We start from the raw sequence: 18890 nt of genomic DNA on the forward strand, positions 1-18890 counted from the left end.
ACACTGAGTGAGTGGGGTCTTAGCTCAGCATGTGAGGACTCTGGGTTTTTTTGCTAATATATATTATTTGAAGATCAAATTATCCAGAATATAACATCTGATGTTCTTCAAGTAAATGTGATTCCTTATTGCATGGTAACAGTGTAAACAACTTTTCAGAAAGGTAGAAATGGGTTTTACATGCATTCATATGGAATTAGATGAGCTTTTTAAGGTCCCTTCCAACCCAAACCAGCCTGGGATTCTGTGATCTTCCAGAATCTTCTCCTGAGATTCCCTATCATCCTGAGAAAGGGAAGTGTTTCATAAGCAAACACTCGTCCTGCTGTGCCCAGCGTGACTGATGACCCCACACTCTGGAATTACTCAGTTTACAGGAACAGAACTTGGCTTCCCTCTTGTTCCAGGTGTGGAGTCTCTCACGTGGGTGGGAATTCAGGTCCCATCCTCAGACTTCACCTGAACCATGCAGCAAACGAGGCTTCCTCTGTTATTCCAGGAACCTCAGCACTGTGCTAACAACACAAATGACTTTCAGGAGGATTATAAATTAATATATTATGATTCAAATCTCCTGTGAAGCCCCTGGCATTAGCTGGAGGGAGCATTAGTGCTAAATAGGATTATTTTTCCCCTTCCAGAGATAAACAATTAAAGCATAAACCACATCCAGAACAGACAACTCTAACACCATTATTAGCTCTGATAAGCCAGTTTATTTCCCTGTTAATAAATCCTTCATTACAGGAACAGAAACCAAAAGCTGATTTTGAAGACCCTGTCAGGATAACAAGGGGCAAGAGCTGACCTGAACTGACAACAGCCCCACACAAAGCAACTTCACTGCAGGAATTCTCCTGTTCCACTAAGAATTTACAATTAACATTTTAATACAAATATTTGAAAAGCAGAACAACGAGCAAACAAGTTCACAAAAGAAAATACTCCACTGGTTTTTCCTACAAAAGAAGATGTGCCAGCAAAACTGATTATACAGAGAAATCCAACCTGAGCTGTGTGCCAGGGATACCTGAGGTGAGGTGTGGGGCTGATTGCAGCGTCCCAGTGTTCACAGCTGCTTTTCAAGGATAAAATATTCACAGTGCACATGGGAGGAAGGGAAGAGCTGGATGCTTTAAGGATGCTGGACAGATCCCAGATTTCTTAAGATACTTAAGTGCAACTTTCTCACACCCATCCCTAACCAGGACAGTGCTTCACAATCCCAAAATCACGTTCCTGCAGGACAGCAGGTGTGCAAATTGGAAAAGCCCTCCTGGAGCACCGCCCTGACCTGGCTGGGCAGGCTGGGCTCTCAGGGGGGCCCGCAGCAGGTGTGGGGGTGCAGGGCCGTGTGGATGGCAGCAGCCAGGTCCTGGGGCGTCGGGCTCCCCGCAGTGCAGCTCACGGCGATGCCGGCCCCTCGCAGCGCCTCCGCTGTGCTGGGGCCGATGGCAGCCACCTGCAGGGACAGCACCGCACTGCCAGTGCTCAGCACGGCACCAGCACTCAGCTCTGGGGCCTCCCAGCCATCAGCTCTCCCAGCTCAGGCTGAAGATTTGCAGCATTAAAAGCCACCCATCAATGGAGCTACTTAGCAGTGACTCAGGGAAAATGAGCATTTATCTCGCCATTACAAACACTGAAAGCTCCGAGTCCCACAGAACAGGGGAAAGTGAGAGGAATTTTAATCAGCTGCAGCCTAGTGCAAGCAACAACTCTTCACACCATGGCATCACTAAGGGAAAATTAAATCTATCCCAGTGGAGATGGGGGAATTAGTTGGGGAAAACATTCCAGGTGAAAACAATTTATTTTTTTAAAATCCACCCAAGGCCAGGTTGGATGGGGTTGGAGCAACCTGGTGTAGTGGAAGGTGGCCCTGCCCATGGCAAGGGGATGGAACAAGATGGGTTTTAAGGTCCCTTCCAACCCAACCCATTCTGGGATTCTGTAATTCTATATAATAACACTTATATTTGCTATAGACTGGGTTTTTCCTCAGAGAAATAAACCAAAGATGAAATCAAGGTTTGCAGTGGTTGTAACAGCCTTTCTATCTCATTTGCCCTCCCCAAATTTACTGCCTCTCATATTCCACCATTTGTATGAGAAGATACCTTGACTTGGTTGATCAAATCCCCTGAAAGCTTCTGGATGTGCTGGAGGCAGAATTTGACACCAGATGGGCTGAAGAACACAACGCTGGCAGGAATCCCCTGGGTGAAAGAAGCAGAGGTTGGCACAGCTCACCCCCTCCTCCAGCAGTGTGCCAGTGCCTTGGCACATGGGGACAGCACACAGGGAATGGCTTCCTGCTGCCAGAGGGCAGGGTTAGAGGGGATTTTGGGAAGGAATTGTTCCCTGGGAAGGTGCTGAGCCCTGGCACAGGGTGCCCAGAGCAGCTGTGGCTGCCCCTGGAGGCGCCCAAGGCCAGGCTGGACAGGGCTTGGAGCAACCTGGGACAGTGGGAGGTGTCCCTGCCATGGCAGGGGTGGCACTGGATGAGCTTTAAATTCCCTTCCCAGCCAAACCATTCCATGATTCTGTAATTCTATGATGGAGGCTCCTAACATGGAAAAACCAGAAGGCCAATCTTGAAAAATGAAAAGCAATGATTACTTTTACACACACTACGTGGGGCAGATTACTCCTGGATTCTGTGACACACAGCAAAGATGGCCAGTGATATTTCAGTTACAATTCTTCAAAAAAAGGGATATTCTGGGAGGAACTGTCACCTGCCTCAGAAAATCCCAAACTACATCAGAGTCCAGTACCTGTTGGGAGAAGTAACTGCTCAAAGATTGCTGCAGCTCAGGGTGTGGGGCTGTTTGATAAACAGTGAGGCTTTCCAGGGGTATGCCTGCAATCAGGACATGCAGTCATTATTAATTCATTCATTTCTATTATTTCAGTTCAGCACTCACAACATCTTAACTGCACTGAAGTGTAACTATTTTAGGCTAAAAACACACATAAAAGTTCTGTGAAGGATTTGCAGGTCTCAGAGCTGTGGGCAGCCATCCAAGCTCCCAGTGTTTATTCCTGTCCTCTCCTCAGCAAGTTCCACTTTTACTTTTTCCAATTTGGTTCACAAGCTTTAGATACAACTTTTCTCATCACTGACTAATTAAAATGGGTCTCCAGGGGAAGTTCAACCTTTTTCTCTAAGCACTGTAGGAAGTACTTCTCTTTTCAGGGCTCCACAAGGAAACAGGAGAGCTGAGGAATTGGGTTTCTCTCCTGTAAACACACAAACAAGAACTTTAATTAACTCAGGCCTTTAATAAAATGTGATTTAATACATTTTAAAGGTATCAAATGCTGATTTCTCAAATGCCTCACCACAGACACAGCTCTGAGGTAAGTGAAAACATCTGCAGCCCCAATTCTGGACAAGCTACTTAGCAAGAACATTAAAAGTGTTCCATAACTAGAATATGAATATTGGCTAAAAAGATAACTTCCTTTGTACAAGGGCAAGGGGAATAGAAATGCACTTTATCTCCTCCTCAGCACAACCTGCCTCAATTTGATATTTAAAATCTGTCCCACTCAATAAATGACAGAGCTCTCTATAAAGGAATATTCAGGCAGACAAAGAAAAGGACAATCCTGTGCTGGAAAGTTTTGGTCTATCTGCAATTCCATTTTCTTAATTCCCCAAGGAAAAAGGATTCTGGTTGCACTGCTGGGGTGGGAGTGGATATCCTCACTTGCTTTTCTCAAATTAGGAATTTAACAGCAGACTTGCTTTGCACAGCTTCTGCCTTTTCTATAAATAAGACACACAAAGAAAATTTCAAGATTAAATTCTGCACAGATTGATAGAGCTTTGCATTCAGCTTTCTAAAGATATGACATTATTTTATTACTAATTCAGATTTGTTAATACATTTTTAAGAGACAATTACTAGAGAATAAATGTTTTTAAGTGCTGGAAGAAGATTGTTGGTTTATGCACACAGACATTCTTCAGGGATAAAAAAAAGGATGAAAATCAAATGGAAAGACCCCTGTAGGAGTCAACCCAGACACACCTGAGTGTTCTGACTGCACACTGGGGTTTTATTAGAAACCAGATAGTCTTAAATTAAAATTAAAAATTAGAGGAAGAATGAACTTGGCTCAGAATGTAAAAAAGATTTTAAAATTAAATGAAATTGGAATGTTCCAGCATCAATTCTCCTGCAAGTCATGGCAGTTATTTGAAATGTCAGTGTGATACCTGTAAGCAAACAGCAATTCTTTTGGCACAGAAAAATTCCTTGGTAGGCCTGAACAACACAACAAGGACTGGGATCTCCTGTTCCTGTGGCAAAATATTTGCCTTGAGAAGAGTAAAGCCAGACTGCCTTGGAGTAAATTCCTTTGTTTCCCATCCCTTAAACTGAATTGGTACCAAAGCACAAAAGGTGGTGACAAAAAAATCTCATTATTTCAGCTTTTATTTTTATTCTGGCAATAACCTCTCATGTTACAAGAAAATCACAGCTATTCTTTTTGTTTACTTCTTCATGCACAAAAAAAAAGAATTTATACATAATAGGGAATATGAGATAATTTAATCTGTACTTCCAAGGTTGTTATAAAGCACTTGATCAGCTGAGAGCATTTAAATATGCACAGCCCAATAAGTCCTGGAGGATATTTCTATGTCTCAACAACAAACAGGCTCCAGTGACTGAAATTCTCTGCTTGGGTAATTTTTTTTACCTTCATACAATACAATAAACAGGTATTTCTCTTGTCTTTCTGCTCGAAAAAATCCCTAGCAAATATTAATTCATTGCCAGATGTAGATTTTCCAGCACTAAAAATCAGCTGAAACCTTTCTTTTGCTTTAATACATTTGCTATTAGAAGAGGGGAGATGGGTTATTCTTCACTCATGAAATATTTGTGTTGTATTTTTAATTTTCAGAATTTATTATTTGATCTTGTGTTGGAAACTCTCATTTTAATCATTAAATATTCCCTGGAGCTGAAGTGTTTTATTTGCCAGTGAATTAGAGAGCACTGTGCCCAGCAAAAACAATCTTTTCCAGCTCCCATCCCATTTTTCTTTTCCCTATAAATCTCTGCTGGGCAGATTTTGCTCAGCAGCTCTCTCACATCTGTACAAAACTTTTTTTCACTGCTTCTACTGAGCCATGCACTGAAAAAATAAACAACTCCTAAGTCTAAAAATCTTTCTTATTGCTACTGGAGATTTTAACAACTTAGAGCAAAAACAGAAGAAGTCAGCAAATAGACTTTTAAAATTCCTCAATAATCTGATAACAGGTTGAGAGGAGTTAGAGATTTAACCATAACAAAATGGTTAAACAAAACTTAAAGCATCACTTTAATTTCTTCAAAACCACTCAGTTTTGGTGCTGAAAACCAGATCTCTGAAACCACAGGGTCATTTTGGGAAAAGTCACCAGCATTTACATCTTCTGATTTAGCAGCAATTTCCAATCATTACAGCTCTGATCTCCCAGTAAAAATAAACTTTTCCTGCTGGCTCATATAGTACTTATTAATTAACTAGAGGGTCTAAGATTACATGCAAATTAGTATCTTGTAGATGTATTTTGATGTATTTTTGCATCACTGTGCACTTGATTTTACCTTAAGGAAATTCTGAAATGATGGAAGGGACTTTAATTTAATTCCAACATTTTAGCCACTTACTTGAACAAATATATTCAGCTAATTTCTCAGCATTTCCAGACTTTTCTCCTTGTGGAACGAGACCAATTTCTTCCACTAGAACCAAAAGCAGCAAAGAAAAAAAACCATGGAAAACAATGAGAACAATTCAGATTTCCTGCCACAGAAGCCTGGGATGGAAAGGGAGGCACATAAATCATTTGTGCACAATCTCAACCAGGTTAGAATCCCTCTCATGCAATTTCACTTCCAAAAGCAATGACAAAACCACATTCAAATTAGAACAAAGGGGCTTTTTTCCTGTTTAGACCCATTTTTTCAAGCAGTGACCATCACATTCCAACAAAAATAGCAGAAATCCAGAGGCTGGATTAGATCCATGGATATCCTTGGCTGGAGCATGGATATAATTCTAAAGTTTACATAATTACCTCTCTTCCAAATGAACTTTAAAACTTAAATTTCTTTCTCAACACCCCTGAACAGCAGCTCCTCCTCCAAAACTTGTACTTACAAGCCAGATTTAGCCAATTTTTCTTTTTTTTAAACCCCAGCTTACCTAAAGAAGCTGTAGCTTTTCCTACCACATATGTTGGTTTGATATTCCACATTTGTTTAAGAGATTTTGACCAGGCTGAAAAACATTAAATTATACTAAATTAAATGAAATTTAAGCACATGGCAACAGGATGTGAATGATAAACAACTATTTGGACTTCTGTTTAATCCACAAATACAGCAAAATTATAATAATAACTAAAATTCCACTACACATTCAGCAAATCTGGATGTACAAATCCTAAAAGATCAAAAATAGATACACCAAGTTCTTTACTGTCTTGTTTTAACCAGAGCAGCACAGGACACTGAGTCTTTTCTGGGACTACTGGGGGTGAAAAAAGAAAAAAACAAACTACAACAGTAAAAATAAAAACCAGATGTAAAACCACAAGGATTTATTGCCTTTGAGAGGAACACAAATAGGAGCTACACACTTATTTTTATTATGAAAGTATTTATTTTCCAAAAGTCCTAATCAAGGTTAGGGATGGAATTTAGAGATTACTTGTGACCTAAAATCTTAATATATTGTCCTCTGCTGCTGGAAATGCTACAACAAGCAGTGCATTTACTGCTTACTCAAGGGTGTAACCTTACTCACAGGACATTGATTTGTCCACAGCCTAAAAATGGAGCAGGTAAAGTAGAAACTCCATGCCAGAATCACCCAAGATAAGAATTTGGAAGAGTTTACAAGGATTTGGCATTTCACTGTGCCAGCTATTTGTATTTAGCAGGATTCTTCCTCACTCCTCATCTCTTGGCTTTGATGCCTCAGCACTTCACCATTTTTTAGTTAATAATTAATTCACTAGAGAAATTTCATATTCAAGACAGAGAACTGCCTTTTTCTGCAGCATTTTATAGGAATTATACAGGCACAGCAGTGAGGGCCAGTTTTTATGAGATGATCTTCTCTTTAAGGGAGGAAAGCAGTCAGCAGCAAACCAGGCACTGCAGCAAAATATTCCTTCTGCAAGAGAGCAGCAGAGCTGGCAAAGCTCTCACTAATTAGTAATTTGCACCAAAAGCTCCTTTCCTTCATTCTTCAGTGTGGAAAACACAACCCTTAAAAGCTCAGTGTAACATGAACCCTTTGTGATGCTAAAAGAACTAAGAAAATCAGGTTTTTTTAAAAAATCATGCTCCAGACATATACTGGTGGGTGAAATAAAATTCTTTAAATTCCAAATTTCACAAGATGCTGAAGAAAAAGACCAAGGAATATCAATATGTACTTACCCTCTTTTTTACTCTTCTCTTTTAAACATATCTTGATGGCTTCCAATGCTCTTGGGCTGCTAAAAACTAGGCCTCCATAGCACTCTGGATGGGAAAGCTATTTAGAAACAGTAAATTTAAGAAGTAAAAAAAAATATTAATTATAATTTAATTTAAAAAATCAGTTGACCATTTATTTACAACCTTGTGGCAAACAGAACAGCTTCAATAATTGCCTGAAATGCCCCAACAATTGTGACAATTTACAATTTAAATGTGAATTCTGTCTGGCCAATTTAATTCTTTAACAAGCAAGGGCAAGGTCCTTGATGCTGTACATGAAATTTTACTGTACAAAGCTGGTTTGTGGCAACACAAAAAGAGGTGGTACACAGAGAATGATTAAATGGGATCTTGGCAACAAAATTCTGTTGGAAATAAGACAAACTGAAAGAATTTCAAACTTACCTTCTCAAATAAGCTGTCAAGAGAGGTGAATTCAAATGACAAAACTGGGATCAACGTTGCTTCCAAGCTGTATGATCCTAATTCCTATCAAGAAAAGGTTTGCAGCCCTTGAAATAAATTCCAAACAGCATTTTTGCTTTTTCAAAGAGCTGACTAAGTCAGCACAAGCATTTATCTTTGCTAAAGCAAAATAAAAAGACATTTTATTTCCTCTCCCCGGTAAATCTAGTTTGAATTTGTTAATTATTGACTATTACAAGATTTAATTAAACAAACAGCTGTGGGACTGTGACCTTCTGAGGTACAGGAGACACCAGCACAAAACTCTGAAGTCCCCAAGTGCCCCCCCAGTCCTGCAAATATCCCTGTGCATCTCTGTAATTCTGTCAGTAGGTTTCTTCTGAAGAAATAATCCTCCTTTATCAGAAATTCTCCCTTTTATCAGTGAGATTGACTCACATGACCAAGGACAGGAGCAGAAGGGACCCCAGCAACAGGTAACCTCTATTTCACATCCCATCCCCAGTAAAAATACAAAGGATTTCTGTAATCCCTACTCTGTCCAAATAAACATAATCAACACTAATTAATTCAAATGAAGCTGGTTTAATATCAGTACTTTGCTGAGAGCTTTCAAATGAATTCAGTACAAATGTCCCATAATTAATAAAATTTTTTGCAGTAAGGGCTATTTTCCAAGATCCTTTTTCTCTCAGCATAATTTCAGACATCCACTCCTAATTTTTATTAAGCCCCTTGAAACAGTTGCATTCATATTTAATAAAGAATTGACACTTTTTTTTAGTTTTCTCAATGTTTACTCACTTTAATATAAGGATCTGGTCCTGAATCTTTGTCTTTGGGATCCTTCAGCAGTAGAACCTTCATTGTTCACCAAGGAAGCACAGCAGAACCCTGAAATACAAGAATGGAATTTATCTAAATTAGATCTAGAGGAGTTTTTGACTCAAACAGTGACTTTAGCAGCTCCAAGCACTGGGTTGCTAGCAGTTGTTACTGCTCTTACACAATGAGTAAGCAGTTATTGTGCATTCTCCAGGCAGGAGCACCCACCCTGATAAGGGCAGAAAATAATATGCTGGCCTTAGATAACACTGCTGAAAGGAGAGGCTCTAGTGAAACTCATCAAGGGGAACACATTTTAAAGAATATTTTGTAAAAGCAGTAACAAACCCTACAATGCCACCACGTGCTGCAATTGAATCAGCTCCTATCTACAAAAATATTATTTATTCTGTTAATTTCCATGCTAGATTTCACCCTCTGCTCATCCAAATGAGTATGCAAAGATTGATTTTATTTAATATGTGTGTCTATATGCACACATTTATACATCTATATTAATACAGATAATATTCATATGCCTTCTCTGATAGTCTAGGAAACAAGGCAGGACTGAAAACATCTATTCTGCCATAAAAATGGAAGATGAGACTTCTCAGTTCCTTACAGGCTTTGGTGTGAAACTCAAAGTTACAAAACACAAGCAAAAACACAAATAATACAAACAGAAATCTGCTCTCTAAGTGCATATTTACCCCAGTTACCAGTGTGGTATTTTCCTGACAGATCACACACAGAGGAAAATTCATCCTCCTCTAAATTCTTTCCCTGGATATCAGTATTCAAATGTTGGCAATGACCTAATTGCTCCCGGAGCAAACACAGCTTTAAAAAATAAACAGAAAACCAAAACCAACCAACCAAACAAAAAACCCCAAACCAAACCAAAATAAAAAACCCCACAGATGTGTTTGACGCTTTAAAGGGAACATGAAAATTTAGAGCCTACTTGAAGCACATTTATAAAGCTGGAATTACATCCCAAGGCTCTGTGCCTTGCATTTCTTCTGGCTGGCAACAGCGAGTGCCCAATGCTCCTCTTTCCATGGCCTCATTAACAGCTCACTTCTCCATTAATTAGACACGAAGTGTTAAATGGAACGCGTTCCACACAGCCGAGGCTTGATCATTAATGAGCGTTTGTTCGGTGCTCAGGACATCTGAACGCGTTGGCATTTTTTATGCAGACCAGCATCACGTTGTGCTTACGGCGCTCTCCCTGTCACCCTCCTCTGCGGTTCGTCTGGAATTATCCAGGGAATTTGCTTCGGGGGAAGCCGGGACACGATTTTTAGAGCGAGCAGCCCGATTCCTGCTTTAACTGGCAATTTTTACTAACGCTGGTTTTTACTTACAGTAATTTTTGCTAATGTCGGAGATGCTCGGACACTCTGTTCCTTTTAAAGGATCCCTGAGGCTGGGGAAGCCTCCAGGGTCACCGAGCCCGGGCCGTGCCCGATCCCCACCGCGTCCCCGGCCCCGAGCGCCGGCTCCAGCCCTGCCCGCAGGGACGGGGCTCCAAACCGCCCCGGGCAGCCCGATTTAACCCCGGACAGCCATTCCGGGAGGGAATTCCCTCCGCAAGGAAGTGACACCACACACCGAGAGGAAATCCGGGTTCGCGGGGACCGGGACGCGCCTCCTCCTTCAGCCTCCACGGCTGCCCGGGCCCCAACGCGCTCTGCGGGCGCTGCCTGCCGCTCCTGTCGCGACATTCGGCGACGTTCGGCGACATCCCGCGGCCACACCGCCCTTCCGCCGAGCCGTGCCATGGCCACGCCGGCCAAGCGCCGGGCGCGGGGCCCCGCCGGGGAGCCGGGCTCCCACAGCGGCTCCGGCAGCTCCGAGGGCTCCGACAGCGGCTCCGAGAGCTCGGGGTGCTCGGACTCGGACGAGCCCATCGCGGAGGTGAGCGGGACGGACCCCGCACGGCTCCGGCACGGGGCTGCTCGGGAAGGGATTGTGGTCAGGGGATGTTCGGGAAGGAATGGGGAATGTTTTGTTATCAGGGGATGTTCGGGAAGGAGTTGGGAAGGGATTGTGTTCAGGGGATGTTTGGGAAGGAATTGGGAAGGGATTGTGGTCAGGGGATGTTCTGGAAGGAATTGGGAAGGGATTGTTATCAGGGATGTTCAGGAAGGGCTTGGGAAGCGTGTCAGGGGAATGTTCGGGTGTCGCCCCATTTCTCTTCACAGCGAAAAGCAAGGCACAATTCTTCCCGAGAATATTCCTGAGTTTCACACTCTCTGAACATCAGAGAGAGGAAAAACAATTCTTACCATTTGCTGTGCCTGTGGTGTGCCGAAGTAGAATGCAATATGGAGATTGTTTACCCAGAGTGATGGTGTTTTGTTTCCTTGGCCTGTCGGGGCCAAGCGTGTGTGTGTGTGTGGGGACTGTGGGCTGACGGTCATGAGATTCAGAGCAGGTGTGTGCAGAGTTGAGTGCTTGGCAGATTCAGTTCAGATGTAATGTAATATAGTGTAGAATAATATAGTGTAATAAAGTAATTAATTAGCCTTCTGATGAGATGGAGTCAGATGCATCATTTCTGTCCCCTCATCGAGGGTTCCCTGAAAATACTGTATTGGGGAAGGGCCCGTGCCCCGGCCAGGCCCAGCGGCGCTGGGTGTGTGTCCTGTGGGAGCGCAGGGAACGCGTCCCTGTGGGCTGGCAGTCCAAAGTGCGTTCGCTGCGTTTTTGTCGAAAGTTTTTAATTTTTTAGCTGTTTTTCAAGTGTTGGGGTTTCCCAGGTCTCAGCTGTACCGGCCCTTGGTGTATCCACTCAGGTGTGGGGCTGGAGACGGCTGCTTGGAAATGCTGCTGTCAGCACAGAGGATTAGCTCTTTTATTATTTTCTGCTATGTTTTATTATGGTAAAAATAAATTTGCTTCCTTTATTTTAGAATCTCAGAATAGTTTGGTTTGGAAAGGGCATCAAAACCCATCCAGTTCACCCCCTGCCATGGCAAGGACACCTTGCACTATCCCAGGGTTTTCCAAGCCCTGTTCAGCCTGGCCTCGGACACTTCCAGGGATCCAGGGCAGCCTGTGCCAGTGTCTCCTGAATTTTACTGCCTCCCAAGGGATTGTGTGCCTGTTTCCTACATTGCAAACAGGTCTTTAACACTGTTCTTCCAGTGGACAGCAAAGGCCATGACCTCTGTGTGAGACTGGAGAAAGTTCTGAGTCTGAATGGTGGCAAAAGTGAGGCTGAGTTGTTGAGGTTACTCAGAAGGTGTAGTTGATACTGGCAATTAAACGTTGAACGATATTGAACTGTGGAATAGGTGGGCAGAGTAACCTTGGCAGGTGTGACTTTTAATTTTGATTACCAGTAAAAATGTTGGTAGACACACAGCATTTGTTCTGGAAGGAGAAGCAGCAGTTCCCACTGTGGCTGCTGCAGTGCCTGGGTCTCATCATCTGCAGAGTTCCACAGTGGGATTAATGATGGCAGCAGGATTTGGGGAAGTAGCAGAAATGTGGGTTTGGATGTCATTATTTAAATGTATGCAGCAACCTGCACCTTTGGCTAAGGTGTTAGACCCCAGTGCCAAAGTTGCCAGGATTTAACTGCCTGGGTCAAGCCTCTCTCCAGGAAGAATCTGTGGCTACAACAGCTGTAATTGTTTGAACCTGATGGCAGGAGCAGAGCATTAAAGGTTTGTTCATGACACAATTGGTGGGTCAGTTTAAAAAAGTTGCTTTCACATATGTTCCCTAAAGGTCACAGGAGAAATGATAACAATGGCTGAGACTACTGCAAGGTGGAAATAAGTTCTGTTTCTGCTGTTTGCCATTATTGTCTTCAAGTTTCTTACAGTTTAGCTTAGTTCTGATATAACTTATGCCAAGTGTGTGTGATATTCTCTGTTTTACTCCACAGGAAGTGAATGTTGAATTTGAAGCACATTCCATATCAGACAATGACTATAATGGGATAAAGAAGTTACTACAGCAGGTACTGTGGCTACTTGTCAGCCTGGTTGATATTACATTGATAAATAATATCTAAGGAGTTGTGCAAAGGCATCAGTTCACATTCTCTGTATTGATTTACAGCTTTTATATATTCCTTTGCTTCCTTTTATTAGATAATCGTGTAATAGTTTGGGAGGGAAGGGACCTTAAAGCCCATCCAGTGCCACCCCCTGCCATGGCCAGGGACACCTTCCACTATCCCAGATTGCTCCAAGCTCCATCCAGCCTGCCCTTGGACACTTCCAGGGATGGAATAGCCACAGCTTTCAGATCATACCAAACTGCAGAGGGTACCAGGGTGGAAATATCAGCATGTGGAAGGTGCAGGAGCAAGCACCTCCAGCAGCTGATTGTTAGTTTTTGTAGTATTATAATGAAGGAAGATAAATAAAAATCTCACTTTATTTTCTGTTAAGTGGTGCAGGAGATACCCTCAGTGCCTGAAACTTAATACTTGTTTCTTGTCTTCCAGTTGTTTCTAAAAGCTCCTGTTAACACTGCTGAATTAACTGATATATTAATACAACAGAACCATATTGGGAGTATTATCAAGGTAAGACAGATATTATATTTGTAATTGAAGTATAATGCTTTCTTTGTTAAAATGACATTATTTCTGTATTTCAGAAGGGGATCCTGTCTGTTATTTGTGTGCTTTCTTGTTTTTTCTGCTTTAAGAATAATTTTTCTATGGGAACTGAAATTTTCCATGCCTCCTTTCAAGCAAAGAATGAATTTGATGTGTTGTTATTGCTGATTTCTTTTTACATATGGAAGGCTTTTCTCTCCCTGAATTTCAGTGTAGTAATGCTGAAAATGCAATGGAGAGGTTTGTTACCATCTCCATAAGAAATAGGAGCTTGTGACTTTCCTACAGAGACACAGCTCTTTGTCCCCCTCCCTATCAAAGCTTTATTGCTCTGGTTGTCAAGACAGTCCAGGTTTACTGCGTTAGAAACTGAAGGAAATTGGTTTTGTTTAAGATATTGCCATTCCCTGAGCTGAGATGCTGCTTATTAAATGTGAGCTATCAACCTTTAGTGCCTTTCTCAGGACTCTGCTGTAGAAGATGCATGACCTGGCCCTCTTTAAAGCTGGCTCTGAGCACACTGAGGTGTTCAGTGATGCAGCAGAATTTGCAGTGTGTGTTTGTACAGATTTCCTCAATGGTTTTCATCTGCTGATACCACCTAGAAAGAAAAACATCTTTTGCCACAGACTGGAAATAGAATGTCAGTATGAATTGTTGCTTTTCCTTTCATTCAACAGCAAGCAGAAGTGCAGGAAGACAGTTCTGATGATGAAGAAGATGATGATGAAGTATTTGGTTTTATAAGCTGCTTGAATTTAACAGAAAGGAAGGTTGGTGTTCCTCAGTAACATCTGGTTATAAATATTAGCATCAGTAATAAATGAGACTGCATCCTGTGTAACAAGTTTGGATAGCTGGATGAGGAATTCTACTCTGCAGGACTGGGGTGATAAAACATGAAGTGGCTTAGCTTTTTGGGGTCATAAAACTTGAAGTGGCTTAGCTTTTTGGGGTGGTAAACCATGAAGTGGCTTAGCTTTTTGGGGTGGTAAAACTTGAAGTGGCTTAGCTTTTTGGGGTGGTAAAACTTGAAGTGGCTTAGCTTTTTGGGGTGGTAAAACATGAAGTGGCTTAGCTTTTTGGGGTGGTAAAACATGAAGCGGCTTAGCTTTCTGGGTCAAACGTGAAGCAGAGAACGGAACAGAGAGCTAAAACTGGGCCTAGAAATTCCAGCATAAATGAGCTGTCAGTCTCTTGTATTTCTTCCCTTTGATCTTCTGCAGTTTGGAGTTTTGCTGTGGTGTTGCAGTTCCTTGTTCCCATCGCTTCACAATCTTTGTTTGGCCTCAGCTTTAGGGCTGGAGGATCATTTCAAAGCAATTGTGCAGTGCTTTAGAGGCTGCTGAGGGAGATTGCCACCAGGCCTGTAGGAAGTTCCCTCAAAGGTGACATTCAGGGCTTTCCTGTGTAAACAGTTGTTGTATCAGGTAAAGGAAATGCACCTTTTGCTTGCAGGGCACCCAGTGTGCTGAGCAAATCAAAGAGCTGCTTCTGAGTCGCTGTGAGCAGAGCTGTGAGCAGCAGGTGGTGGAACAGCTCAGTAAACTCCTCAACGACAGCACCAAGCCCGTGGGGCTCATCCTGAGTGAAAGGTTCATCAATGTCCCCCCACAGATTGCTCTGCCCATGCACCAGCAGCTCCAGTAAGTTTGTTTTGTTTTTTTTTTTCCTTGCATGATGCTGAATGGTATTTTTCATCATATTTTTCAGAATTCTTATGTATATAGAGTGTGTTAAGACAGTTGATGCTATAGATATGAGTAAAGCATGAACAAAAAAAAAAATCTCATTTATGGTTTTTAGTTAATTTAAAAAATATTTTTTATATCTTTATAAAGGTCCAGAACTTTCTCAAATTCTATAGAGGATATAATTTGAGAACATGTGCTGTTCTACAGAAATAGCTGTGTGTATATTGCAGTTTATCCTTGTATTTGCAAATTATTTTCACACTGATGTAGGAAAATTTAAAAATGAGAACTCTTTTAGCAGCTTTGGTGTTTCTCGGTTAATGTCTGGCTCAGGAATGGGAGATTTGGACTGAGGGAAAGGATTAAAAGATGTATTAGTTTTGACCCATGTAAATATGCAGTGTTTTGATTAGTTTCAGGTAATGAAAAAGCAGGTGAAGTGCTGGTTGATCTCTGCTAATTCATGGATTATATCAAAAGCTGGGTGAATGTAAATAAATTAATCCACTGAAACATAGCATTACATTATTTTAGTGTCATGCTGACAACTGGGAAAAAGGAAGTTTTGTTGGATAAGAAAGGATTTTCTTCTTTTATTTTTGCCTTCTTTCCTCTCATGTGAGTTGAGGTCAGAAGTTAGATTGAGGTCACCACAAATACAGCACTTGTCACAGCTCAAATTCAGATCTCAGCCTCTTTGTCTTAAAGTTTTGGAGTGACAACATGTTGAACACAAGGGTGAGCAAGAGTGTTTTCTGTCTCTTCAGTTGCAGTTCCTCAAGGAACTGATAATGTGATGTATTTTTAAGGAGAGTTGCAGTTAAAATCATTGCACAGACATCTCTATGAACAGGGCAAAAAGGGTTATCCTGTGAGCTGAGGAAAAACATCCATATTTTTATAGTTTAAAGTACAAATAGTATGTTTAAGTACCAGGAATGCATCTGCAAAATTGATTTTCTGAGGTAGTCATAAAAGAATAGGCTGCAATTTGAATATCCTTTCTATAGCACTACATTCTAAGGTTTGGTTATATGCTTGTTTAGGATTGAAGTAGTGTAAACATTTATTCCTCTTTAGGAAGGAGCTGACTGAGGCACAGAGAACAAACAAACCCTGTGGAAAGTGCCACTATTACCTCCTTATCAGCAAGACCTTCACAGAAGCCACAAAGAGCAATTCTAAGAGGAAGGAAGGGAGGAATCAGCCAAAGGAGGAATTAATGTTTGCAAATGCAGAGGAAGAATTCTTTCATGAGGTAACATGATTATTTAGTTTAAAATACTTCTTTTTTTTACATATCATCAACAAGAGATGTTTCACCTTAAATTCAAGGGAAGCTTTTATCAAGATGATCACTAATTTTTTTTCATTAAATCGAGGGTGTTTTGGAGAAGTGGTGAGAGAGGAGTAATCGAGCTCTTTGTGTGTATTGATTTATCTGTTTCCTCCTGGGTACCTGTTACTTGCAAAAGATGCTCAGAATAAAAACTTATGGAGGTCCTAAGAAATGGCTCTTGCTTCCCTTTTCTGTCTCTATTCTACTCAGGGCAAGTATATTAATAAAAAGTGGTGAAACACTGAGATGAAAATATTACTTCCCATTTCCTAAGGCAACCTGGCCACACAATTCTGCTGGTCCCAAGCCAGATCAGGTGAGGGCAAAATGCAGGAAATTAAATTTAAGATGTGCTTTGAAATGCAAAGAATTTTTCATGGTTTCTTTTTGTCTCTTTTTTTTTGTTTTTTGTTCCCAAAGCTTTAAAACCACTGTTATACAATATCATTACTTTGTCAAGAGGCTGTTATTTTTCATTTCTGGCAGTGCCTGCAGGGCAAAGGACTTGCACATGCATGGGGTGGTTAATGGCAAAGGTTCCTGTGTGTAATCATTCTGACAGGCTGTGATAGGGCTGTAATTTTATTTTTTGGAAAAGAGAGAAATGTAAGTGGGGGAATTCACTGGTGGCTGTAGGGAATTGTGTTGTAGCCTCTGTGTGGTAGCAAGTGGTGGGTTTTGTTTTTGCGTTCCTGCCACAGCAGCTGAAACAGCTGAAGCTGAACTCTGTAAAATGTTACTGAAAAGCTGCTGGGGAGAAAGAAGCCTGTGAAGCTCATGTGTCCATGGGTGTTCTGCTGTAGAAGACCCGTTTTGTATTTATTTATCTCAGCTTTGTTATTTATTAAAGGCTAATTGTGTGCTTTCATGTAAACTCCAATAATTCTCAAAAGGATAGACTCAAACTGAGCATGTTTTTCTTTTTAACAGTCTTTCCAGTGGTTAAAAAAAATAATTTTAAACTTTATGTAGGGTATTAAATGAAATGTCTCTCTGTACTTAATAGTGTATGTGTTAAATTAGTGCTGAGTGTCTGTCCTCCCTGATCACACATAATGTTAATTAGATTGCCATAAAATAGCATTAAATGTGGGGAGGCTTTTGGAGCCATATCAAACTGAGAGAAGGCTTTTCCTGCACTTGGCACTGCCCTGGGCTTCATTCTGCTCCTTAAATTATAACCAGAAAATCTATTATACCCAGACTTGGAATTGATTAAAGGTGCTCAAATTGTTCTTGAGCAAAGCCACTCAGTTAGTGTGGTAATCCATCCAAAATGAGATTTAAAGCCTTGATATATTGTTAGTGGAAAGCAGACCTAAAAGGAGAGTGGATCTTAATTTTCCCTCAAAAGGGAAGGAATCAGGTAAGTTCTTCTGCTTGATGGCTCAGCTCAGAGTTCTTCATCTGACTTGTGTGAGAACTGGAAACATTCATTAGGTTGTTTTTCTGATCCATCAGGATTTTGTCTAGCAAAGCTGATGAAAAGGGACTTTCTGTATGGAGTTTATATCCCTGAAAAGAAATCATGCACATTCTAGACACCTGCCTGTTTGGAAAAGCATAAATAGATCTGCCAGTGGCTCCAGCCACTAGGAACCTTTCCAAGAGCTTTCTGAAATTTTCCTCAGGACTCATTTGGTGCCCATCCCCTTAATATTTGATTTCTACTCATATTCTTACAGATTTGTTAATTTTTAGGACTCTGGACAGTTTCAAGAGTAGGCCCTGAAAGCAGGAGAGCCTCAGAACATTGATTTTTTTTTTTTTTTTTTAAATTTTTTCCCCTCCCTTCTAGGTTGTTTCTCTGACCCCAAACTATAATGGTAGCAATCATTATAGAATTTAATATGACAGATATAAATTCAGTGAAAATAAAATGTTTGTTTAAAAAACTTCAAATAGTGGATTTTTTGGTTGCTCTTTTTGGTGGACACTTCAAGAGGGAAAAAACTTCTTAATAAGCATGGGCATAATAGGTTCATTATTTTCACTTTGTTTGGATGATGAATTATCTTCATGCTAATTAAACATTTTAATTTGGATGCTTTTGTTTCTGTTGTTTAGAAAGCCCTTCTGAAATTCAACTACTCTGTGCAAGAGGAAAGTGACACCTGTCTGGGTGGCAGATGGTCCTTTGATGATGTACCCATGAAGCCTCTGAGGACAGTTATTGTAGTTCCAGCTGATGGAATCCATGGAATTATGGATAAACTCAAAGATTATCTCTCCCTCTGAGCTCCCCTACAAACACCAGGTTTTTACAGAGCAGCCATGCAGGACTGTGACCTCACACTATTTGCAGAACTGCTTTGGAGTCAACGGTTTTGTACAACTAAAAATATCCACAAATGAATATTTTTAAATACTCCATCTTATTTTACTTTGATATCATCATGAAGCAGTCAATAAAAACCCAGTGTCAAAAACAAACCTGGATATCTGTTCAATGTGTTTTTAACCAAAGCTAAATCATGTGGGTTTGCTCCCAAATAATGCATGCAACTCCT

At 41.0% G+C, this 18890-nt stretch overlaps 2 protein-coding genes across 3 annotated transcripts; one reads left to right on the top strand and one right to left on the bottom strand.

The window, feature by feature from the left end:
- Positions 1-709: 709 nt before the first annotated feature.
- UROS (uroporphyrinogen III synthase) lies at positions 710-10346 on the bottom strand. Of its 2 annotated transcripts, none has more exons than XM_084210035.1 (10): positions 10130-10346; positions 8736-8825; positions 7911-7994; positions 7464-7560; positions 6220-6294; positions 5682-5756; positions 3163-3246; positions 2781-2866; positions 2121-2219; positions 710-1462 (listed from the first exon to the last, which is right to left on the bottom strand). In XM_084210035.1, the coding sequence occupies exons 2-10, from the start codon at positions 8796-8798 to the stop codon at positions 1316-1318; spliced, it is 810 nt and encodes a 269-aa protein (XP_084066161.1). In that variant the 5' UTR covers positions 8799-8825; positions 10130-10346; the 3' UTR covers positions 710-1315. The 2 variants fall into 2 exon arrangements, with proteins under 2 accessions (XP_084066161.1, XP_084066162.1); XM_084210036.1 differs by lacking the exon at positions 10130-10346 and adding an exon at positions 9724-10120.
- A 54-nt stretch (positions 10347-10400) lies between these two features.
- On the top strand, positions 10401-18801 carry BCCIP (BRCA2 and CDKN1A interacting protein). The gene is made up of 7 exons (XM_084210244.1): positions 10401-10682; positions 12664-12738; positions 13231-13311; positions 14028-14120; positions 14806-14993; positions 16122-16299; positions 18448-18801. The coding sequence occupies exons 1-7, from the start codon at positions 10545-10547 to the stop codon at positions 18616-18618; spliced, it is 924 nt and encodes a 307-aa protein (XP_084066370.1). The 5' UTR covers positions 10401-10544; the 3' UTR covers positions 18619-18801.
- Positions 18802-18890: the final 89 nt, after the last annotated feature.

The sequence above is a fragment of the Fringilla coelebs genome (assembly GCF_963513975.1).
Source record: "Fringilla coelebs genome assembly, chromosome: 8".
In the NCBI taxonomy this organism is placed as follows: domain Eukaryota; kingdom Metazoa; phylum Chordata; class Aves; order Passeriformes; family Fringillidae; genus Fringilla; species Fringilla coelebs.